We start from the raw sequence: 25,376 nt of genomic DNA, 5'->3' as shown, positions 1-25,376 counted from the left end.
GGGTTGGTGGCGGTCGGTCTGGGTGCGGGGGGGTGTGGGGAGTGGCGTCTGGCCACGGGAGTCTGCAGTAGCTGCGGGGTGGGTGATGATCAGCCAGAAGGCAGGCTACAGGTGAGGGGAGACTGAGAATGACAGGTTTCTGTGCTCTCGAAGCACAGAGATCTGCACAATTGGTTCTCTGCTTCTATCAGCCTGCTTTCGGCTGATTTAGGGCCTGGCCACGACCCCTGCTGGCGGAACCACAGTTTGGAAAGATTTTTTTGACAAGGTCAGCTAAGTTTCAATTTTTAAGTCACCCAAAAATACGGCAGAAATTTCTCCTGTTTTCCCACTCGTTCAGGACTTAGAAATATTTTGGTAAGATTGACCCCGCAGTTGATTCCAATCGGCTGCAGTGACAGCTAACTCTGTGCTCTGGGTGGTCCGCCCTGTCTCAGTAACAGCTATCTGTGTGCTCTGGGTGGTCCGCATTGCAGTATCTGTGTGCTCTGGGTGGTCCGCATTGCAGTATCTGTGTGCTCTGGGTGGTCTGCACTGCAGTGACAGCTGTGTGCTCTGGGTGGTCCACACTGTCTCAGTAACAGCTAACTCTGTGCTCTGGGTGATCCGCATTGCAGTATCTGTGTGCTCTGGGTGGTCCGCCCTGTCTCAGCGACAGCTATCTGTGTGCTCTGGGTGGTCTGCACTGCAGTATCTGTGTGCTCTGGGTGGTCCGCACTGCAGTATCTGTGTGCTCTGGGTGGTCCGCACTGCAGTATCTGTGTGCTCTGGGTGGTCCGCACTGCAGTATCTGTGTGCCCTGGGTGGTCTGCACTGCAGTATCTGTGTGCTCTGGGTGGTCCGCACTGCAGTATCTGTGTGCTCTGGGTGGTCCGCACTGCAGTATCTGTGTGCTCTGGGTGGTCCGCACTGCAGTATCTGTGTGCTCTGGGTGGTCCGCACTGCAGTATCTGTGTGCTCTGGTGGTCCGCACTTCTCAATTACGAAGCGATTTCTGACATTTCTCTCTGTGTCTGTTGCAGGGTTGCTATGTTCAGGTTCGAAGCTGGTTTGAGGCCAACTTTTTAATTCTTGGAATTGCTGTGATCTGTGTGTCAGTGATCCAGGTGAGTGCTGCACTGAAATCCATCTCCCTTGGCCGGAAATAATTGCTCCATCGTTACATTAACAGTCAATCCCGGCTTCCAGCAATCCCTGTTTGAAGGAATGCCAAACACAAACTCACATCCATGTCGCACCTTAATCATCACGGCTACATTTGAGATCTGTATACCCCTCTGTGCAAACAAAATCATGCCTTCTAACCCCTAATATGTATCTGGTCTCGTTACACCATTCTCCTTATCAAAATCCACCCAGTTTTGGGCAGAGTGAGCGTGGTATTTGAGCTTAGATTGGTAAACTATGAGGACAGGTTGAAGACATTTGTTTTGTGCTCCCTTGAGATTGGAAATTGGAAGGCAATCTAACTGTAATGTTTAAATGATAAAGGGATTGGACAGATACAGGGATATTGTTTCCTTTGGAGCAGGAATCTCAAACAATGTGATGAAATCTTAAATTGGAGGTAGCTCATTTAGGAATTAATCAAAATAAGAAGAATATAAGCACAGGCAGGACAAGAGGCATTAATTAAAATTTAATTATCATAGAACACCTCCAGTACAGAAGGAGGTCATTTGACCCGAGTCAGTACTGTCCACAATCCCACCCAAGCCCTATTCTCGTAACCCTCATTTACCCTGCTAATCCCCTTGACACTAAGGGGCAATTTAGCATGGCCAATCAACTTAACCCACACATCTTTGGACTGAGAGAGGAAAACGGAGCACCCAGAGGAAACCCACGCAGACATGGGGAGAATGTACAAACTCCACACAGACAGTGACCCGAGGCTGGAATTGAACCCGGGTCCCTTGCACTGTGAGGCAGCAGTGCTAACCACCGTGCCACCATTATGAAATAAAAAATGAATTAACGTGCTATGGCTGGGCAGGTGATGAGTTGCAGCTGCATTATATGGTGCCTCTAGGTAACAGTGATCATAACATGATGAAATTTCACACTCCTGGATGCCGGTGTGATCCAAGGCAAACATGTTTTCAGCAAGTCTTTTAATGTTTATTATTAGTGTCACATGTAGGCTTACATTAACACTGCAATGAAGTTACTGTGAAAATCCCCTAGTCGCCACACTCTGGCGACTGTCCGGGTACACTGAGGGAGAATTTAGCATGGCCAATGCACCTAACCTGCACGTCTTTCAGACTGTGGGAGAAAACCCACGCAGACACAGGGAGAACGTGCAAACTCTACACAGACAGTGACCCGAGCCGGGAACAAAATCTGGGTCCCTAGCGCTGTAAGGCAACAGTGCTAACCACTGTGCCACCCTGCTGCCCTCTGTCTGTTTGTCTGTAACTCGACATGCTTTGGCTCTGAGCTAATGATCTGCTGACACTGCGATGCGTCAGGGAGGGAGAAAGTTACTTGGACACTTTGTTCCAGGAGGCAGCCACACTTCTTAGACTAGGGGTACACGGTCTATGGTCAGGGGCAGGACGATGTGACTGAGAGTGAGGTAGGTATGAGGATTGAAAAGGTAGAAGTGGAGGAGCCTCAGCCCTTGCAATTGTCCAAGAGACTCTCACAGCAAGGGCTGCAGGGTGGGTGAGCAAACTGACCACGGCACCGCGATACGGTAAGCAATTCAAATGGTGAAGAAGGGAGTTCATCGGAATTTCAAGGTCATAGGGAACAGTATAGTCAGGGAGATAGACACAGTCCTCTGTAGCCAATCACAAGAATCCAGAAGGCTGTGTTGCCTGCCCAGTACCAAGGTTGGGGACATTTGCTGTGAGCTGGAGAGGAGCTTGCAGTGAGAGAAGGGGAATCCAATTGTTATGGTCCATATAATTACCAATAGGACTAGGAAAGAGATTCTGCATATGATCTGATACAGTAAGAAGTCTCACAACACCAGGTTAAAGTCCAACAGGTTCATTTGGTAGCAAATACCATAAGCTTTCGGAGCACTGCTCCTTCGTCAGATGGAGTGGAAATGTGCTCTCAAACTGTGCAAACAGACAAAATCAAGTTGCAGAATACTGATTAGAATACGAATCCTACAGCCAGCCAGGTCTTAAAGGTACAGGCAATGTGGGTGGAGGGAACATTAAACACAGGTTAAAGAGATGTGTATTGTCTCCAGACAGAACAGCTAGTGAGATTCTGCAAGCCCAGGAGGCAAGCTGTGGGGGTTACTGATAATGTGACATAAATCCAACATCCCAGTTTAGGCCGTCCTCACGTGTGCGGAACTTGGCTATCAGTTTCTGCTCAGCGACTCTGCGCTGTCGTGTGTCGTGAAGGCCGCCTTGGAGAACGCTTACCTGAAGATCCAAGGCTGAATGCCCGTGACTGCTGAAGTGCTCCCCCACAGGAAGAGAACAGTCTTGCCTGGTGATTGTCGAGCGGTGTTCATTCATCCGTTGTCGTAGCGTCTGCATGGTTTCCCCAATGTACCATGCCTCCCGACATCCTTTCCTGCAGCGTATCAGGTAGACAATGTTGACCAAGTTGCAAGAGTAGATACCGTGTACCTGGTAGACCTCTGCAAGACGTGCCGGATCATCGACACGGATGCCATCATCTCACGTGAGAACACCATCTACCAGATACACGGTACCTACTCTTGCAACTCGGCCAACATTGTCTACCTGATACGCTGCAGGAAAGGATGTCCCGAGGCATGGTACATTGGGGAAACCATGCAGACGCTACGACAACGGATGAATGAACACCGCTCGACAATCACCAGGCAAGACTATTCTCTTCCTGTGGGGGAGCACTTCAGCAGTCACGGGCATTCAGCCTTGGATCTTCAGGTAAGCGTTCTCCAAGGCGGCCTCCACGACACACGACAGCGCAGAGTCGCTGAGCAGAAACTGATAGCCAAGTTCCGCACACATGAGGACGGCCTAAACTGGGATGTTGGATTTATGTCACATTATCAATAACCCCCACAGCTTGCCTCCTGGGCTTGCAGAATCTCACTAGCTGTTCTGTCTGGAGACAATACACATCTCTTTAACCTGTGTTTAATGTTCCCTCCACCCACATTGTCTGTACCTTTAAGACCTGGCTGGCTGTAGGATTCGCATTCTAATCAGTATTCTGTAACTTGATTTTGTCTGTTTGCACAGTTTGAGAGCACATTTCCACTCCATCTGACGAAGGAGCAGTGCTCCGAAAGCTTATGGTATTTGCTACCAAATAAACCTGTTGGACTTTAACCTGGTGTTGTGAGACTTCTTACTGTGTTCACCCCAGTCCAACGCCGGCATCTCAACATTATGATCTGATAGCCAGTTCAGAAACACGGCTGCAAGGTGACAATGGCTGGGACCTGAATATTCAGGGGTACTTCAACTTTAGGAAGGTAGGAAAAGGTGGTGGGGTAGTTCCGTTAATTAAGTGACATTAGTAAAAGTGTGAGTGATGTAAGAGGTCACTTATGGGAATAGTTTATTGGTCTCTAACAATAACTACACAGGAAGAAATAATGGAGACTTGTCAGAAAGGCATGGTAAGAATCATGGGTGATTTTAATCTACATATAGATTAGACAAGTCAGATTGGCAATGGTGGCCTGGATGATGAGTTCACAGTGTGAACTCAGAACAACTTCTTAGAGTAGCACATTCAAGAGCCAACCAGAGAATGGGCTACACTCGATCTGATCTCAATCAGACAGGATTAATTGATGACCTTACAGTAAAGGAGCCTCTAGGTAGCAGTGATCATAACATGGTTAAAATTCACATTTAGTTTGAGGGAGGGAAGAGTGGGTTCAAGACTATCTTTCTAATTTAAGTAAAAGTAGCTAGGAGTGTGAAGACGGAGCTGGCTGAAGTGAACTTGGAAAAGAGGTTAAAGGGACAGTAGAGATGCAGTGACGGACACTTGTGCCAGAATTTTACCGCCTTGCCCGCCTGAGGCTCGTAAGATCCTGCCCGAGGCTAACGGAGAATGCTGTTCTGCGAGCCTCGCCCGCCCCGATTCCAGGGTGGGCATGCGGTAAAATTCGACCGTTGATATATCATAACACTCAGCAAAGCTATATTTCAGTGTGAATGACTCAGGGGGAGGCTAATGTAGATCTATGATTAACTCAGGAGGTTAAAGATGGTATCAAATTGAAAGAAAAAATGCACAATACTGTGATGATTAGCGACAAATCAGAAGGATGGACAGAATGTTAAAGCCAGCAAAAAGAGTGTGAAATTAGAGCATGAGAGAAAACTAGCTAGAAATATACAAACAGGCAGTAAGAGTTTCTATAGGTATTTAAAAGGAAAAGAGGAACGCAAGTGGTCCTCTAGAGAGAGAGTCTGGACAATGAATAATGGACAGTAAGAAAATGGTGGATGAATTGAACAGATATTTTGTGTCTGTTTTCACTGTCGAGGATACAAATAACGTCCCAGAATTAATTGTGAATCAGGTGAAAGAGAGGAACTTTAAACCGTTCCTATCACTCTGGAAGGGTTATTGAGAAAATTATTAGAACTGAAATCTAGCAAATTCCAGGTTCTAATGGACTTCATCCTCGGACCTTAAAGAAGTGGATGCTGAACTAGTGGATGCACTGGTTTTAATTTTCCAAAATTCCCTCAAATCTGGAAAGGACCATCAGATTGGAAAATAGCAAATCTAACTCAGGAAAGGAGGGGGACAAAAGGCAGTGAACTACAGGCCAGTTAGCCTAACATCTGTCATTGGAAAAATTCTGGAACCTATAGAAATTATAGAAACCCTACAGTACAGAAAGAGGCCATTCGGCCCATCGTATCTGCACCGACCACAATCCCACCCAGGCCCTACTCCCATATCCCTACATATTTTACCCACTAATTCCTCTAACCTACACATCTCAGGACACTAAGGGGCAATTTTAGCATGGCCAATCAACCTAACCTGCACATCTTTGGAATGTGGGAGGAAACCAGAGCACCCGGAGGAAACCCACGCAGACACGAGGAGAATGTGCAAACTCCACACAGACAGTGACCCAAGCCGGGAATCGAACCCAGGTCCCTGGAGCTGTGAAGCAGCAGTGCTAGCCACTGTGCTACCGTGCCGCTATTGTTAAGGAGATTATAGTGGGAAACCTTAGAGCAACCAAAATGGTTTTGTGAAAAGAAAATCATGTTTGACTAATTTATTAGACTTATTTGAGGAAGTAACAAGCAATATTGAGAAGGGGAACCTGTAGATGTGGTATACTTGGATTTCCAGAAGGTATTTGATAGCGTTGCTACTCATTGAGTAGGAAGTAACATATTAGCATGGACAGTGGACTGGTTAGCTAACAGTAAGCAGAGAGTGATAGGTCATTTATAATGTGACCATAGAATGGAAAATGTTAACATTTAGCTTTTACTGCCTTCAGGTACTCGGCATGTCATTTGCTATGACCATGTACTGCCACATCTGTAATAACTACAAGTCCTATGACAACTGAGCTGATGCTGTCCCCCCAGAGAAGAGAACTCATCCTGGGGGATTGTAGATATATCTGCGATCATCATTTCTGCTCTTCTGAAGACTGTGACTTTGCTTGTTTCCTGCTGCTGTCCATTACCAGATGGTACGAGTTTCAGCTGTGCGAACTGGGTCCCCCTTAGTGACCAATGCATCGGTGCCACATCTCTGGTACATCTACAGCACCTCTCAAATCATCCCTTTGGACTTTGATATCAGCTCTGCAAGGAATCAAATCAAACTGGCTACTTTGTCTTCTACTGTTTATTTTGTTGAGGAAGTTTGGAGCTTAATAATTCTGCATTTGACTGTCTGCCAGAGTAATGGGCAGGCCCACTGTCTTGGCAAGTATCAACGGGAAGTTCAACAATGGTACATGGAGTAGACGGGATGTACAGTATAAAAACAGGCCTTTCCGCCTAAATTCAGGCCAGTATTTATGTTCCACATGAGCCTCCTTGCAACCCTCTCTATCCCATTCTAATAGTAGATTCCCCCTATTCCTCTCCCTCACACACTATCCAGATTCCTTTTAAATGCTCCCATGCTAACCACTTTTCTAGTAGCAAGCTCCAAATTCGAACTACTCTCACTAGCAAAAAAGTTTCCCTTTGGGATGTATTGGTGTCTTTGATTTTTGTTTCCTGTTCTGGTCTTCACCCCAAGTGGACACATCTTCCTTGTTACCAGCTGATCAAATCCCCCATCATCTCAATCAGGTCTTTCCTCAGCCTTCTCTTTTCAAGAGAGAGAAATCCCAGCCCATTCAATCCTTCCTGGGGTTTACAATCTCTCAGTTCTGACACCATCCTTGTAAATCTTTTTTCTACCTTCTCCATTGTCACCATGTCCATTTGATCATACGGAAACCAGAAGTGTACATAGTATTTCAATGTGATCTAGCCAGAGTTTTATATGAGGTTAACATTGTTTCTCTGCTTTCCAATTCTACTTCAGTAGAAATTGACTTCAGTATTTGGGTTGCATATTTTTGGCCTTGTTAATGTTGTGAGTTTTAATGATTCTTGTAGCCATTACTTTGCTTCTCTGAACCACTTGGACTTTCATTTTCCTTAGCGAATAAGTTTATTCTTCTTATCAGAATGGGCCAGCTCATGCTGATGAATTATAATTGGCCATTCTGGAGTTGTATCTCCCTGAGACTAGAAGAGACTCTTCACTGCCATTCGGGTTTAGCTGACAGCCACTCCAGGCACAGGCACAGTCAGTGAGGAAAGTTATATCTGCTGGAAGTTTCCACACAAATTCTCCACGTGGCCAGCTCCAAAATGGAGATGATCTTTTCAGGCAGGACAGATACAGCTCTGAGACACTGCACGGGTGTCAGTTATTGGCTGCCCCATTTGCCAACAATTCCAACAGTGTGTGAAGGAGATCATTGGCATGTTTACCAATCCTTCAGACTCACTTCAACATCTTGAAAAAAAGCTCTCATTGGCTGAACATTGCATGTTCAGATGAACTGAAGGGTCCTCTCCCGATAGCGTAATGAGGGGTGAAGGGACACCAGCCAGATACTATCTAGAGCATGCACCTGCAGTGCTGGTTTCTCCCATAGCATGCGCTATAAATAATTGAGAGTCAAAGGACAATGCAGTCCAGCCCTGCCCACGCCTGGGATCACCTGATCCCAACGGAAGTCAATGTGTGTTTGACTGGGCCACCGAGTTTTCCCACAGCGGGTCCCCCTATGGCAGGGCTGGAAAATCCCGGTGGAAAGGCCCATGAAGCAGCAATAATGGGCATTTCCCCAACCAACTACACTCTGTTAGTGACAGAAATGAGGCAGGATGGTGGCATAGTGGTTAGCACTGCTGCCTCACAGCGCCAGGGACCCAGGTTCGATTCCCAGCTTGGGTGACTGTGTGGAGTTTGCATGTTCTCCCCATGTCTGCGTGGGTTCCATCTGGGTGCTCCGGTTTCCTCCCACAGTCCAAAGGTGTGCAGATTAGGTGGATTGGCCATGTTAAATTGCCCCTTAGTGTCAGGGGGACCAGCAGGATAAATATGTGGAGTTATGGGGATAGAGCTTGGGTGGAATTGTTGTTGGTGCAGACTCGATGGGCCGAATGACCTCCTCTACACTGTGGAAATTGTAAGATTGAAGATTATTTTTAATGAGCTAGGTGGCCTTTACACAGCTTTGACTATTCCTACTAAGCAACTGTATTAATTTGCTACTATTATCAGGATGCTTAGGTTTAAGAATTTAAATGTTACAATATAATGAGTTATAGGGAAGAATTGAGCTGTGCATTTTTCAAATCATCCTGAGTTCAGTGACTGTTAATCTAGTGCACACACACTGGAGCCAGTTACATAATCTGTTACAATCAGCCTTAACACATATGTATGTGTTGCTTCATGGACTGATTGTACACCTTCAATTGACCCAATGGCCATTTAGGATTTAAATACGGTTTCAGAATAATGTGTTGGAACCACTTCATTCTCAAGTGTAGATCAGTTTGCAAATAGAGTCACAACCATCCAGTTTTTAATGATCCAGATCCAATTAGTGACACATAGACTGGAATTCTCTGGCCGTTCACACCAATTCTCTGGTCCTGCTGCAGTTATGATGTGGAGATGCCGGCGTTGGACTGGGGTGATTCCCAGTATTCCCAGTACAGTATTCTGTAACTTGGTGTTGTGTCTCTGTGCACTGTTTGAGAGCACATTTCCACTCCATCTGACGAAGGAGCAGCGCTCCGAAAGCTTATGGTATTTGCTACCAAATAAACCTGTTGGACTTTAACCTGGTGTTGTGAGACTTCCTGCTGCGGTGAACAGAGACTTGGCTGAGTGCCGAATCCTCCGTCCTCACTCGCACCGGCAGTGGGGCATGAACGGCCGGAGAATTCCGGCCATAGTTACAAGATACAAGTGCAAAAGATATTACCCAATCCTTAAGAAAGAGGCAATCATGACTTGAAATGTCAGTTTGTACTTTCTTTGCTCCTATTCAATGGTTCCCCCTGAAGGATAAGACCTTCAGTGACAGTACAATTCCCAGCTGGAATGGAAATGACTGGATAATTTACTAGTTAGTCATACAGATACTGCTGGAAATGACTGATTATTTTTTGCACAGTTATTTTTCTATAATTATCATGACTGCAATTTGTTGGAGATATCATTCTGCTTTGATCAAGAGAATTGGCTGCATTTTCAGTAACAAGTTTATTTGTATTTTATTGAAGTCTTTTCCAATTGAACTCTACTCTGTAGACTGTTTGCTGTGGTGCGCACATTAAACAATGCTGAGGAAACCGACTCTGTTTGTTGTAGAAGTAGACTGATGTGAATCCTGTTGTAAACCCAACCCCACCTCTAACTCCCTGGAGGATTCTATTGGACAGATTAGATGGTGCAATTGAAGTTATTGCTAAGTGGCCCCCGAAACCCCACACAATTTCAATAAAATACTTTTCTGCAGAGATAAACAAGCCACCAAATGGTAGTGAATGTGCTGCTTTTACCAGAATTATGACACATTGACAAGGATCAAGAAGTGGACACTCAGGGAACCTGCCAAAGAATTGATGTAAAATACAACCAAAAAACATCCCTGCTCGCAACAACTGTCACCAATTGAGTTCTATTATTTTTTAACAAGCAGATCAACCACAAGGCTGCCCAAAGGCAAAGAGTGGCCTCCTTCTTCCATCCCGTGGCATCAGGATGTCCCTCTTGGCAGTCACCGCCTCCACAAGAGCCTGTAGACAGTCATCTGCCAATCGGAGGACTTGCTACCCACCTGAAATACTCTTCTGCCTGTACTGTCTGGTGGGTGCTGCAGCCATGATGCACACCTCTCTCTACCTGCCCCGTGTCTTCAGCCGTCTGTCACCTCATTTCATCAGGTTACCATTGGACCCGCTGCCCACTACCCTCCTTCCGCCTGCTGGCCCGCCCCCCAGCGCACTGCTGCCCCCCGCTGGCCCGGTGCCCAGCACACCGCTGCCCCCCGCTGGTCAGCACACCGCTGCCCCCCGCTGGCCAGCACACCGCTGCCCCCCGCTGGCCAGCACACCGCTGCCCCCCGCTGCCCAGCACACCGCTGACCCCCGCTGGCCAGCACACCGCTGCCCCCCGCTGGCCAGCACACCGCTGCCCCCCGCTGCCCAGCACACCGCTGCCCCCCCGCTGGCCAGCACACCGCTGCCCCCCCCGCTGGCCAGCACACCGCTGCCCCCCCGCTGGCCAGCACACCGCTGCCCCCCGCTGGCCAGCACACCGCTGACCCCCGCTGGCCAGCACACCGCTGCCCCCCGCTGGCCAGCACACCGCTGCCCCCCGCTGCCCAGCACACCGCTGCCCCCCCGCTGGCCAGCACACCGCTGCCCCCCCCGCTGGCCAGCACACCGCTGCCCCCCGCTGGCCAGCACACCGCTGCCCCCCGCTGGCCAGCACACCGCTGCCCCCCCCGCTGGCCAGCACACCGCTGCCCCCCGCTGCCCAGCACACCGCTGCCCCCCCGCTGGCCAGCACACCGCTGCCCCCCCCGCTGGCCAGCACACCGCTGCCCCCCGCTGGCCAGCACACCGCTGCCCCCCGCTGGCCAGCACACCGCTGCCCCCCCGCTGGCCAGCACACCGCTGCCCCCCCGCTGGCCAGCACACCGCTGCCCCCCCGCTGGCCAGCACACCGCTGCCCCCCGCTGGCCAGCACACCGCTGCCCCCCGCTGGCCAGCACACCGCTGCCCCCCCCGCTGGCCAGCACACCGCTGCCCCCCCGCTGGCCAGCACACCACTGCCCCCCCCGCTGGCCAGCACACCGCTGCCCCCCCGCTGGCCAGCACACCGCTGCCCCCCCGCTGGCCAGCACACCGCTGCCCCTATCCAGGAGCGTTTCACACTGGCCAGTAGCTAAGTGAGCAGCCAGCGTAATATCGCATTATTCCATGGATCTGCAGCAGAATTGGGAAACGTACCCGTTTCCACTCCTGCCCACCTGGCAGGCACATCGCACATAAAATTCCCACCAGCAAATAGACTAGGTTTATATTCCCAAGGGTTCAGAAGAAAAAGATATAATGTATCAGACTCATGGGGGTCACAGTCTCAGGGTAAGGGGTCAGTCATACAGGACAGCAATGAGGGAAAATGTCTTCACTCTGTCAGAATCTAAGGCCTCAGTCTAAATTTTTATAAAATATGCATATATAACATGACTGAAGCCATGCCTGGCTATGACTTTTGAACAATAGGAGCTAATCTGGCAGTATCAAAGAAATGTGCACCTAGTTATCTCTTTAGAAACGATAATGAAGCTTGTGGCCTGCAGAGACCAAATTCAATGGGAACTATACAAAGACCATCTACATTTTATGAGCCAGATCTGGCCACTGGAGTCGACGAGTCTGCTAGGACCGAGAGCCCTGCAGAGAACCTGCTATACTGTCTTACTGTACTGTAAATCAGGCTGCTATCATCCATCTATGAAGCAGCAAGATAGATAGAGGGGCTGTGTCCAGGTATGAAGGCCAGGCCCCCTCTATACTCATTCTAATGGAACGTCCATACCATTGCCTGCAACATTGATTCATCTTTGCATGTCTATCTCATCATGGAAATGTGAATTATCCAGCCTCAGTCTTCATCCTGCCAACCCCTGTGAAAGAATACATAATCCAGCTTTGATTCTGGACTCTGGAGTCACACGAAACAATCATTCTATATTCCGTGGTCTTTGCCTGGAAATCCTTCTTTCTCTATCCCTCCCTCTTTTATTGTACGAGTGACAAGGAGGCAACATCACTGCCTTCCTTGGGTGAGTATAAGTGAATTAATCCCATTGAGTTCATCTTATCTAAAGTTTTCTGTGAGGTTATTAATAGAAGATTGGATCACACTGAAATTGAGGAGTTTGGAAATACGCCACTGCTTATAAAGGGGGGAACACACCAAATGTTTATCTGTTTACAGAAGGTCGGTGAGAGGAGATATCAGTGCTGTTATATCCTTTCTGAAATGACTCGAAGAATTGTCAATCATTGGAATTCTGTACCCCAGAGAACTATGGATACTCAGTTGTTGAGAATATTCAAGGAAGAGTTTAGAAGAATGAGAGGCGACCCTATTGAAATATATAAAACTCAAGAAAATTTTGGGACTAAGGAATATGGGGTTAATGTGCTGAGGTGTAGCTCGGGTAAAATTCAGCCACAACCTTGCTGAATTGGTTCACAAGATAATATGACCATTAGAAATAGGACCAGGAATAGGTAACTCAATCCTGGGGCCTTCTTCGCTAAGCAGTAAGACCCCATTTGATCTGGTTTAACCTTAATTCCATTTTCCGGCCAGATCCCATTCCCCTTGACTTACTTGTTGATCCAAAATTTCTCTAACTCAGCCAAGAGTATATTCAATGACTAGCCTCCCTGCTCTCTGGAATTCCAATGACTAAGGATCACCTGAGAGAAGAAATTAGTCCTCATCTCTGCCTTAAATAAAAGATGATGTGGAGATGCCGGCGTTGGACTGGGGTGAACACAATAAGAGTTTTAACAACACCAGGTTAAAGTCCAACAGGTTTATTTGGTAGCAAATGCCATTAGCTTTCGGAGCGCTGCTCCTTTGTCAGATAGAGTGGAAATGTGCTCTCAAACAGTGCACAGAGACACAGAAATCAAGTTGCAGAATACTGATTAGAATGCAAATCCCTACAGCCAGCCAGATCTTAAAGATACAGACAATGTGGGTGGAGGGAGCATTAAGCACAGGTTAAAGAGATGTGTATTGTCTCCAGATAGGACAGCCTGCAAGTCCAGGAGGCAAGCTGTGGGGGTTACTGATAATGTGACATAAATCCAACATCCCGGTTTAGGCCGTCCTCATGTGTGCGGAACTTGAATATCAGTTTCTGCTCAGCGACTGCGATGTCGTGTGTCGTGAAGGCCGCCTTGGAGAACGCTTACCCGAATATCAGAGGCCGAATGCCCGTGACCGCTGAAGTGCTCCCCAACAGGAAGAGAACAGTCTTGCCTGGTGATTGTCGAGCGGTGTTCATTCATCCGTTGTCGTAGCGTCTGCATGGTTTCCCCAATGTACCATGCCTCGGGACATCCTTTCCTGCAGCGTATCAGGTAGACAACGTTGGCCGAGTTGCAAGAGTAGGTACCGTGTACCTGGTAGATGGTGTTCTCACGTGAGATGATGGCATCCGTGTCGATGATCCGGCACGTCTTGCAGAGGTTGCTGTGGCAGGGTTGTGTGGTGTCGTGGTCACTGTTCTCCTGAAGGCTGGGTAGTTTGCTGCGGACAATGGTCTGTTTGAGGTTGCGCGGTTGTTTGAAGGCAAGAAGTGGGGGTGTGGGGATGGCCTTGGCGAGATGTTCGTCTTCATCAATGACATGTTGAAGGCTCCGGTGGAGATGCCGTAGCTTCTCCGCTCCGGGGAAGTACTGGACGACGAAAGGTACTCTGTCCACCGTGTCCCGTGTTTGTCTTCTGAGGAGGTCGGTGCGGTTTTTCGCTGTGGCGCGTCGGAACTGTTGATCGATGAGTCGAGCGCCATATCCTGTTCTTATGAGGGCATCTTTCAGCGTCTGGAGGTGTCTGTTGTGATCCTCCTCATCCGAGCAGATCACCTCACTGACGGTCACCTCAGCACCTCACTGTACTGCAAGCCCACGGATAATCTCACGATGCTCCACTTCTCCAGCTTCCACCCTAAACACGTTAAAGAAGCCATCCCCTACGGACAAGCCCTCCGAATACACATTTTCTGCTCAGATGAGGAGGATCGCAACAGACACCATCTGTGGGGGAGCACTTCAGCAGTCATGGGCATTCAGCCTCTGATCTTCAGGTAAGCGTTCTCCAAGGTGGCCTTCACGACACACGTCAGCGCAGAGTCACTGAGCAGAAACTGATAGCCAAGTTCCGCACACATGAGGACGGCCTAAACCAGGATGTTGGATTTATGTCACATTATCAGTAACCCCCACAGCTTGCCTCCTGGACTTGCAGGCTGTCCTGTCTGGAGACAATACACATCTCTTTAACCTGTGCTTAATGCTCCCTCCACCCACATTGTCTATATCTTTAAGATCTGGCTGGTTGTAGGGATTTGCATTCTAACCAGTATTCTGTAACTTGATTTTTGTGTCTCTGTGCACTGTTTGAGAGCACATTTCCACTCCATCTGACGAAGGAGCAGCACTCCGAAAGCTAATGGTGTTTGCTACCAAATAAACCTGTTGGACTTTAACCTGGTGTTGTTAAAACACTTAAATAAAAGACCCCTTATTTTTAAGCTGTGCCCCCTAATTCTAGATTCCCCCATGGGGGAAACAAATGAGTATAGGCTTTTTGGAAATCCAAACACACTAATCTACTGATTCCCCTTTATTTACCTGGCTGTTATATTCTCAAATAACTCTATGTTGACTCCGCATCATAGCATTATGATTTTCTAAAATGCCCAGATACTACTTATTCTGTACAACCTTTCCTCATAATTCAATCTAGGAATCAACCAAGTGAACCTACTCTGAACAACTTCCAATCCCTCCTCAAGTGAGGAGACCAAATTGTGTACAACATTGAGTGTGGTTTCACCAATGCCCTGTACAGTTGTAGCAACATCCCTACATTTATATCTCACCCCTCCCCACCCCCACCCCCTTGCAATGTTCCAAGTGTCTTCCTAGTTATTTGCTGTACTTGAATGCTAATTTTTTGCATTTCATGTACAAGGACACCCAGATCCCTTTCGTACTGCAGCATCATGCAGTCTCTCCCCATTTAAATAATATTCTGATATTTTTGGACAATATTTACATTTTTTTTGATAATATATTCCCTAGGTTTTTCCCACATTAACCCTTTGTGGATTATGTAACCTCCTCACAACTTGACATCCAAATCATTAATATAAATCATAAATAGTTCAGGCCCCAGCACTGATCTCTGTGGAACTCCACAAGGGCGGCACGGTAGCACAGTGGTTAGCACTGCTGCTTCACAGCTCCAGGGACCTGGGTTCGATTCCTGGCTTGGGTCACTGTCTGTGTGGAGTTTGCACATTCTCCTCGTGTCTGCGTGGGTTTCCTCCGGGTGCTCCGGTTTCCTCCCACAGTCCAAAGATGTGCGGGTTAGCTTGATTGGCCCGGTTAAAAATTGCCCCTTAGTGTCCTGAGATGCGTAGGTCAGAGGGATTAGTGGATAAAATATGTAGGGATATGGGGGTAGGACCTGGGTGGGATTGTGGTCGGTGCAGACTCGATGGGCCGAATGGCCTCTTTCTGTACTGTAGGGTTTCTAAGTTAAGAGTTTGAAAAGTACCCATTTATCTCGACTCTCTGCTTCCCATTAGTCAGTCAATCCCCTCTCCATGCTAACACATCACCCAACACCATAGTCCTTACCTTGTATTCTATAACCTTTTACGTGGCATCATATTGAAGGACTTTTGGAAATCCAAACACACTACATCTACTGATTCCCTTTTATTCACCTGACTGATATATTCTCAAAGAGCTCTATGTTGACTCTGCCCGATTGCATTATGAATTTCTAAATGTCCAGATACTACCTCCTAAAGAATGGATTCTAGCATTTTCCCAATGATAGATGTCAGCTTAACTGGCCTATACTTTCTTGTTTTCTGTATCTCTCCTTTCTTGAACAGAGGTGTTACATTTGCAGTTTTCCAAACTGCTGAGACCTTTCCAGAATCTAGAGGATTTTGGAAAATTAGAATCAATGCATCCATTTATTTTAATGCCTTAGGATGCAGGCCATCAGGTCCAGGGGATTTGTCAGCCTTTATTCCAATTAGTTTTCTTAGTATTTTTTCTCTAGTGATAATGATTAATGTTAATGTTTTAAGTCCCTTGCTCCCTTCTGCCTCTTGATTTTCTAAAATTCGTGGGATGTTTTTTATTTCTAGTACAGATATGAAAAACGGGTTCAAAGCTCCTTCTCATTATTAATTTTCTCAGTCCCACCTTCTCAGGGACCAATGCTTACATGAGCTACTATTTTCCTTTTTAGATACTTGTGGAAGCTTTTACTCTATGGTTTATAATTCTTTCCCATTATTCTGGGCTATCATTAATCTTTGCTGCATTGTGTGCCATTTCTTTCAATTTGATACTGTCCTTTACTTCCTTAGTTAATGACAGATGGTACGTCCTTGTAATAAAGGGTGGGATTCTCTGGCCTCCCCATGACGACATTCCCACAGCAGAAGATGGTGCGCCATTGACTGGCAGCAAGATCTTCTGGGATTTCCCATTAACTCCAGCCACGCCATGGGGAAACCCGCTGTGGGGTGCGCTCTCGGTGGGACTAGATGATCTCACCAGCATGAACAGCTGAAACCTTCTGATTATAGTTTTTTCCTCATTGAAATATATCTTAAGAGTTATGAAATATCGCCTTAAATATCTGCCAATTTACTTCTCTACCACCTTAACTTTTAACCTATTCTTGTTTAACCTGTTACTGTACTCTCTTGACCAATTTCCACTTCTACTGTAGCCAACTCCGTCTTCATACCCTTGCAACTGCCTTTCTTTAAGTTTATGGCACAGGTTTTAGATCCACATTTCTCAACCTTAAACCGAATATGAAATTCAACATATTATGAGCACTCTTGCCTAGAGAATCCTTTGCTATGAGACCATTAATTAATCCTGTCTCATTACATATTTATATATAATTTTACATTACATAATTTGGTGGGTTCCAGAATGTCTTGTTCTGAATACACTCTATGAACTCATCTTTAGATTACCTTTGCCAAATTAATTCATCAAAGCTATATGAAGATTAAAATTGCCGATGATTATTGCAATGTCTTTCTTGCAAGTCTCCATTCTATCTTGATATGTAGTCTGTCCTACAATGCAGCTACTGTTAAGTGGCATCCCATTAGTGACACCCATCCTTTGCTATTTCTTGGAGCAGAGGCCTCAAGGGGCCAGTAAACTCATTCCCTCAATTTGTTATATTCTCATATATTTATCCCAAACCATCAGAGATGGTGTATTTACCCCAAGATCATCATTTACCCTCAAACTATAAAGGGTGGTGTATTTATCCCTAATACATGAGGGATATAGTATTTACCACCAAAACATCAGGAAAGAGAGGTCACGTGGAGGAGAGGTGGTGGGGAGAGAGGTTATAGGTTGTGTGGAGAGGGGCAATGGGGAGAAGATACTGGGACTAATCATGGGGTAGAAAGCTTGTTGGGGGAGAAAGACCCTGGGCACTAATGTTGGGAGAAATTTTGCCATGAGAGGGGTCAGGGAGGTCAAAGGTGACAAATGACTTGGATTATCCGCAGATCCCCAGGGCTGGTGTATTTGCCACCAAACCATTAGAACTGGTGCATATATATCCCATAATCTTCAGCGAGGTATAGTTACCTCTCGCCCCTCCCACCTCACTTTTCCCCCCCACCCCCTCACCGACCATGAGGTCTGGTGTATTTAGGTCCTAATCTTCAGCCCTGCTGCATTTATCTCCCGCCTCTTCACCACCCCCACCCCTTGCTGATGATGAGGCCTGGTGTATTTAGATCCTAATCTTCAGCCCTGGTGTGTTTACCATCAGGATTTCCCATCGGGAATTCTGTCAGCGATTGTTCATTGTAATATTTCATCGAACGTCTAGCTTCCTGGGAATGGCTGTGACTGCCTCACTCACTCTTTGTTCCCAATGGCCTCTTGACTCTAGGACTTGCTGAGTCCAAGGAGAGAAGGCCCTGATGGCAGACTCTGGCACCCATCACCGGGCAGATTGGGTATATGGAATGGCAGCTACTGGCTAATCTTCTCTGCATCGTTCCAATTTTAGTATATGTGCTGCCGATGCAAGCTAACATGTAGAGTAACAGAGTGCGACGGGCATCATCACAGTGCCAACATGATGTCACCCTGTGTCGTAGATGATGAACTGTGTGACATCATAATCTGCTGAGCCTGCACAACCTGGGGCCCACAATGTTCTCTGCCAGTACTGAGATGCTCCGAGTTCTTTTGAGGCCAAGATATGCCAGAGAATCTTCCAAGATGTTCGCAAGTGCTTGATGACTGGGGAAAATGTGGTAAGAACATGGAACAGCCTATCACGAGGAGACTAATTAGCATTGGTGCATTGAATGGGAAGTTAGTAAGGAAGGTGGAGTTAATAGAAGGAAGATGCTGATAGGGTGAGATGAAAAGGAGTGGGATATGGCATGTGGAGATTAGGGATGTGAGCAATGAGTTGTCAGGCTAACTGGCTTGTTTCTGTGCTGTAGACTCACTGTAACGCAATCTACTTTCTTCTTTAAAGGATATTCAGGTGGTCAGAGGACTCCCATCTCCCGAAGGGGTCCAATGATTTGCTGCGTGGAGAGGCTCATGATTGGACCTATATTCCTGCACCAAGAGTGATTAAAAAGCCTGACGACTATGAGTTGCAGAACCCTGTGCAGGCCGTAACTCCAGACATCCTGACGGAGGAGGAAGTGAGGAAAACCTTGACGGCCTGGGTCAGACGAAAGCTAAGCTATAAAAATGATTTGGTTCGAAAGATGGAGATTACAGAAATCATACCATCAATAATATTTTACTATGTTCTGGACACCTTCATTGAGCAAAGAGCTTTGAAGTTCTCCTACCAGACAAACCCAGTCATTGGCACTGCCCTCCCACCCAACAGGAAACTGAAAGCCTGGGAGGTGCAGTGTTTACCTGCCGAGCACTTTCAAGATGAAACCAAGTATTTTCACATGCCCAACAGTGACAAGAAGGGGATGTGTATCCGCTGCTACGGACGAGGTCTCGTCCTTTGTGCAAGGTGCTGGGGTTCGGGTGAAATTGACAACCGGAAGGTTTCTCCCCCTCAGAGGGGTGGGAGGATGAACCTGTGCCCAGAATGCACAGGAAACAACACAGCCGACTGCGAGAAATGCGCAGCCATTGGCCACATTCCGTGTCTCCGGTGCCACGGCAAAGGTAAGGTCTGGTACTTCACCAATCTGAAGGTGGAATTCCTGACCCACAACAGTAACAAACTGATCGCTGACCAGGACTTCCCTGTCTCGGCAGTGCCCAAGGCCCAAGGGCTGATCATACATGATCACACCGCTGACTTACTCAAGCCCATCAGTACCTGTAGCGAGGAAGAGGTCAACCTGGCGTCTCAGCACCTGGTGGAGGAGTCCCACTTTGCCTGGCCCGATTCGCGAATCGTCCGACAGAAGCACACCCTCAAGGCTCTGCCCGTCAACAAGGTCCTCTTCACTTGGGAGGAACTGAGCGGCCGCTTCTGGATCTACGGCACCAAGCGACAAGTTTGCTTCAAGAATTATCCTCTGAAGAAGGCTTGCTGGCCTTGAACGCGAGGAGGGGGTCAATAAACCAATGCTTCCATGGCTCTCCCACATGCAAAGAAAAATGAGGTTGGAAAATAAAAAGGAAATGCAAAGGGATCACAGTGTGGCTGTGTTTTCAATGTGTTTTACTTTCTGATAGTAAAGGAGAGCAAGCTCAGTAATTGGAGTTTGGAATGGATCAGGTTAAAGGTGTCCACATTATGGCTCAGCTTCATCCTTACACACACGCCTGCCTTCTTCCAATGTTATTGGCCCAGAGCTTTGGGAAGGGGACTTTGAGGAAGAGTGAGATGGGGACCCCGGGACGGTGTTGGTCGGGGATCCTTGATGTGTCAGGCCCTCCCAGAAATGTATAATTCGCCACAGGAGATCCGAGGACTATGTCCAGATTAGTAATGATACCCGGAAGTGTCTTGGAATCTGATCTGCCTGCCTGCTGGAAACTGAATCCATCAAAATTAGGAGATTATTCAGCTGGGATCTGGGAATTACAGGAGATTAGATAGAATTGAGTCAGAGTGCCAATGTCTTTTGTTCTGTTTGGAGTTCTTACATCTAGAACACAGAACCAGGATTGAAACTACTCCCTAAAATTAAACTTGGAAAGTACATAGACCAAAAAGCATCTGAGGGAGGTATGAGTTCATGGGCAAGATGGATAAAATTGTACTTAAGCTGCTTTCTTGCAACTTATATTTTGTATTCTAACTATGGATCTCCAATGTCTATGCGTGTGTGTCACAAAGGGTACAAAACCATTGTCCAGAGCAACATCTCCAGCCCCTCAATGAAAGCATTAGCCGATGTCACCACATCTCGGCATGGTTAGCATCACAACAAGGTGTGGTTACCCCGGTGCCAATAGTTTATACCTTGCCGTAGTCACAATGGTAAAACTGTCAGCAATCCCGGAATGGTTGGGGGGGCCACGATCGGGCCATCGCTGAAGTTGGCAGCGCTGCCGGGAGCCTGCCCATGTGCAGAGTCATGCTGAAACATGGGGGGGGGGGGGGCGATTCTGCCACCCTGCCATGCTAATTTGCTCGCCCAGTGTGGCGGGAGAACCTCATGTCCGGGCATGCCGGCGGAAATACCAGGAAAGTACTTTACATCTTTACTTTACTTTGAATCTGTTTTGTGGGTGCTGGAGATTGGGGCGAGCTAGGGGGGGTACCTGCTGGGGGGGGGGGGGGGAATCTTCTGGGAAGGGTGGGGGAGATTGTCACTGCTGGGGGAGTGGATGCTGGAGTTCAGGGCCATCCAGGACAGGGGGCATTGAGGCTGGCCTGGGAATGGTCGGGGGTGGGGGGGGGGAGGGGGGCGTCAAGGCTGGCCTGGGAATGGTTGGGGGGGGGCCATGATTGGGCCATGAGGGATGGTCGAGGCTGGCTCGGGAATCGCGGGGGGCCCACGATCGGGCCATGGGGGCGGGGGGGGGGTCGAGGCTGGCCCGGGAATGGTTGGGGAGGCAGTGATCAGGCCAATTGGGGGGGGGGTCGAAGCTGGCCTGGGAATGGTTGGGGGAGACACGATCGGGCCATGGGGTGGGGTCGAGGCTGGCTGGGGAATGGTCGGGGCGAAGGGCCTTGATCGGGCTATGGGGGTGGTCGAGGCTGGCCTGGGAATGGTCGGTTGGGGGTGGGGGGGGGGGGGGGGGGTGGGGGTGGGGAGGCTGCGATCGGACCATTGGCGGGAGTGGGGTCAAGGCTGGCACAGGAATGGTCGGGAGGGGGGGCGGTGGTGGGAGTCGTGATCGGGCCGTGGGAGAGTTGGGGAGAGGGGGGGGTGGCAGCACTGCAAGGGGTCCTGGGCTGGCCAGCAATCGAGATTGCCACAAATGGGAGGCTGACAGTTCGGGGCCACTGCGCATGTGCAGAGCCCTGCTGCTTTCAGCCTCCAGAGCGGGAATAGGCCCTGCCCCCTGAAATTTAATGACATTGGCACTGGTGGCCTCTGCAGTGCACAGACTGCGGGAGATTCTAGTGTGAATTCGCACTGAAAAAAACAGCGTGATTTATGATACGCCTGCTCCAATTCCGGGGGCGGGCAAGGCTCGGAGAACGGTGTTCTCCGCTGGCCTTGGACAGGATCGTACCAATCTCGGGCGGACGTGCCGGTAAAATTTTGCCCTTAGAACTTTTTTGGGAGAATTTCACCCATGAAAGGGGCAGTCAGTGATTCCACAATTCTCCAGGAGGGTGCGCCATTTCCCCCTACCCCAGATTCCACCCATGGGAAATCAGTTGAATTGAGAAGAATGTTTACACTTACACTATTACCCTCAGGCACAACAACAACTTATATTCATATAGCACATTTAACAAAGTAAAACATTTCAAGGCACTTATCAAAACTCTTGACAAGGTTACACCTTGTTGACACAAATTTCAGAGTTACTGCCAAATACCTACCCTCAGCCCAGGCCACTCATTTTATATTTGCTGAATGTTAAATTTCCCTAGAGTGAGAATAATCTATATCCTTCTAAAAATGTAGACTTTAAAAAGTTTGCTTACCTTTATCTTTAACTAATTTATTAATTATCAGTTATTTTGAAAGCTGAGAGTTTGTTGAAGGTCTAATGGCTCTACACCAAGCCCAGAACAGCACGGTGACACAGTGGCTAGCACTCACATCGCCAGTGACCCAGGTTTGATTCCCGGCTTGGGTCACTGGCTGTGTGAAGTTTGCACGTTCTCCCAGTGTCTGCGTGGGTTTCCTCCGGGTGCTCCGGTTTCCTCCCACAGTCCAAAGATGTGCGGGTTAGGTGCATTGGCCATGCTAAATTGACCCTTAGTGTCTCAAGATGTGTAGGTTAGGTGGATTATCAGGGTAAATACATGGGATTAGGGGGATAGGGCCTGGGTACGATGCTCTGTCAGAGAGTTGGCACAAGCTTGATGGGCCAAATGGCCTCCCTCCTGTACTGTAAGAATTCTATTCTAAGTCCACTTCAGGACTTGATGGTCACAGGAGGTATGTTCATAATGTGGCCAAAGAGGTAGATGAGTAGCCTGTAAATGCTTCCAATGCACTCAGTGGAAGGCAGGAAGAGTAGGAGAGTGAAGAAGGGAAAGGGTTCATGTATTTTGTACCTAAAAGGTTGAACTTTGTACTTAGAATGTATCACAAGCATAACCCTTCATTGTGGCTAATCCCCTCAGGTTTATACTGCTTTTGACATGAATAAAAGTTATTCTTGTTTGTACTGCTTCTGACATTAATACTGGTTGACTTCTATTTTTATAACAATAGATAGTCAATGTAAATGTGAATGTGTTTGTGAAGTCTTACCTTTCCTACAAATTTGTGTGTGGTTTGCGGAAGACAGGCGATTCCATGGTGTGGATCGCGATATCAGCCGTTTGAAGAGGAACTCCCGCTGAGGCAGCTGGAAGAGCGTCGGAACTTCAAAGGGGAACCACGGGAAGAACAGGAAACAGAAGACCTGCGCTTCGTGTGCTGAGGATACCAGATACACTGGTTTATGGTCAAGAAGCTATCAATGTATTTTTTGTAGTTGGTCTGGAAGCTTGCTTCGTGACCAGCAGTTGTAAATTGTATTTCTGAGTCGTGACTGGTCTGGGGTTGATTCGTGACCAGTATTAGAAGCCATGCTGTATATATATCCCCACTTTTCTGTGTTCAGGGAGAACTTTGACTTCAGCTTTCAAGGGGTCAGGTTCTCCTGCAAGCTTGTGAGAATAAAGCCTTACTCTATTTTGACTCATAGCAAAGAACAAAGAACAAAGAACAATACAGCACAGGAACAGGCCCTTCGGCCCTCCAAGCCCACGCCGCTCCCCGGTCCAGGATTGAATCCTGAATCCAGGATCCCCGCCCAATTTTCCAGCCTATCTACATACCAATATCCTATCCACCGAGCTGTCCCTCACAGCTACGATGCTTTGTTCATCACAACCTATTAACTCACCCCCACCCCCCCATTCCAGACCATGTGATCTCCAGGGAGAGGCGAAAACCCAGAGTGAAAACCCCAGGGCCAATATGGGGGAAAAAAAATCTGGGAAATTCCTCTCCGACCCCCTGAGGCGATCGAAACGAGTCCAGGAGATCACACTGGCCCTGATCGGAAAATGCTTCCCAACCCTAGTCATTTCCACTTCCACGAACACCATATGAATTCCCTGCCCCCGAGACAGGTTCCCAACTATCCGCAGTCTCGCTCTGTACTGGCACCAGCAAGATGATCATAGAATGAAGCCTTGAAACGAGAAACAAGGAACAATTAGCCCGCGCCGCTCCCTGGTCCAAACTAGACCACTCTTTTGTATCCCTCCATTCCCACTCCGTTCATATAGCTGTCTAGATAAGTCTTAAACGTTCCCAGTGTGTCCGCCTCCACCACCTTGCCCGGCAACACATTCCAGGCCCCCACGACCCTCTGTGTAAAATATGTCCTTCTGATATCTGTAGTCTCAAGAGGTATTTTTACCGACTACAGAGAGTTTCCTGGTCAGTAATATCACAAACCAGTACTTGGCCAAGGGTAATCATGGAGCAATTCAATGGGTGTCTATGGTTTCCAATGCCCTGTTAGAGCATGCAACCCGAAGGAGGATCTGAGAATTGAAATTAAAAATGGAGGACCACACGGTTTTAAGCCCCTGGTTTGAGGTGGGTGAATACTTCAAAGTGATTGGCTGTCCTCCAGCTTGCTGACGGCACTGCTGCTGCAGCCAGGATATCCCATTGGCTCCAGATTTAAGCTGCTGCCTTGGAAAGTGGGGAGGAATGTCATCCCAACACAGAGATCGCTCAAGTCTTTGTTTGCAGCTTCATCCGAGGTCAGAGGTGAGAGGTCCCTGCTTCTCCCCTGACCAGTAAGCTTTGCTGTTTCTGGTTCCCATACAGGTGTGTTTGTTCCTGATAACAGGCACCATGACAGTGGCTGAGTTGGTTTTCCCTGTATCTTAAACAACATGTAAATAACATAACCTGCTGCTCCAGCTGCTTCCTGGAAGATTCTAATATGAGAGAAAGCGGGCTAGTCCTAGTACCATCTTCTGCCCCCCAGCTCCTACCCACCAGGACTTCCTTGGAGCTCCGTTTATTCTGCTCCTTGACAATGGGCTGAAGTTAAAGGAGAACTGCTTCGAATATCATCCTGTCCTACAACCCTGGCCTGTGCTTACAGAATACATCGTTTGCCCATTTGGGCAGGGCCACATGTTTTAGTGTTTACCCAGTTTCTCAGCCTCTGTGTTACAGATTTGGTTTAGAACACTGCAAGTATTCCAGACAAATATCTATCCCTAACCTAAATGCCCCCGGAGCTGTTCTCCGTATGTAGACAATGTTAAGAGTTCCCTTACTCTCGCACTTTGGAAAGTGCTAAAAAATATAAATGGATCAACCTTTTAAACCATCTGAAAGAATCCAGAGAGCGATGTTATTGTTGGGGGAGGGAAGATGGTATGTGAGGATGGTCATTGTGATGCAG

The 25,376-nt window shown here is 47.8% G+C and overlaps 2 protein-coding genes across 2 annotated transcripts in view; both read left to right on the top strand.

Moving 5' to 3' along the window:
• LOC144511921 (leukocyte surface antigen CD53-like) overlaps positions 1–8,279 on the top strand; it is a 58,489-nt gene extending 50,210 nt beyond the window's left edge. Inside the window, exons 7-8 of the mRNA XM_078242379.1 lie at positions 1,023–1,106; positions 6,455–8,279. Coding sequence (XP_078098505.1) covers positions 1,023–1,106; positions 6,455–6,526 — 156 coding nt within the window. The 3' untranslated portion in view covers positions 6,527–8,279. The remainder of the gene's footprint in view (positions 1–1,022; positions 1,107–6,454) is intronic.
• Positions 8,280–11,837: 3,558 nt separating this feature from the next.
• On the top strand, positions 11,838–19,915 carry LOC144479214 (protein SSUH2 homolog). The gene is made up of 2 exons (XM_078197875.1): positions 11,838–11,980; positions 18,868–19,915. The coding sequence occupies exons 1-2, from the start codon at positions 11,838–11,840 to the stop codon at positions 19,913–19,915; spliced, it is 1,191 nt and encodes a 396-aa protein (XP_078054001.1).
• The last annotated feature ends 5,461 nt before the right edge of the window (positions 19,916–25,376 follow it).

This window comes from Mustelus asterias, chromosome 25 (assembly GCF_964213995.1).
Source record: "Mustelus asterias chromosome 25, sMusAst1.hap1.1, whole genome shotgun sequence".
Taxonomy (NCBI): domain Eukaryota; kingdom Metazoa; phylum Chordata; class Chondrichthyes; order Carcharhiniformes; family Triakidae; genus Mustelus; species Mustelus asterias.
Note: the sequence above shows the minus strand (reverse complement) of the source record. Positions and strands in the feature narration are given on the sequence as shown.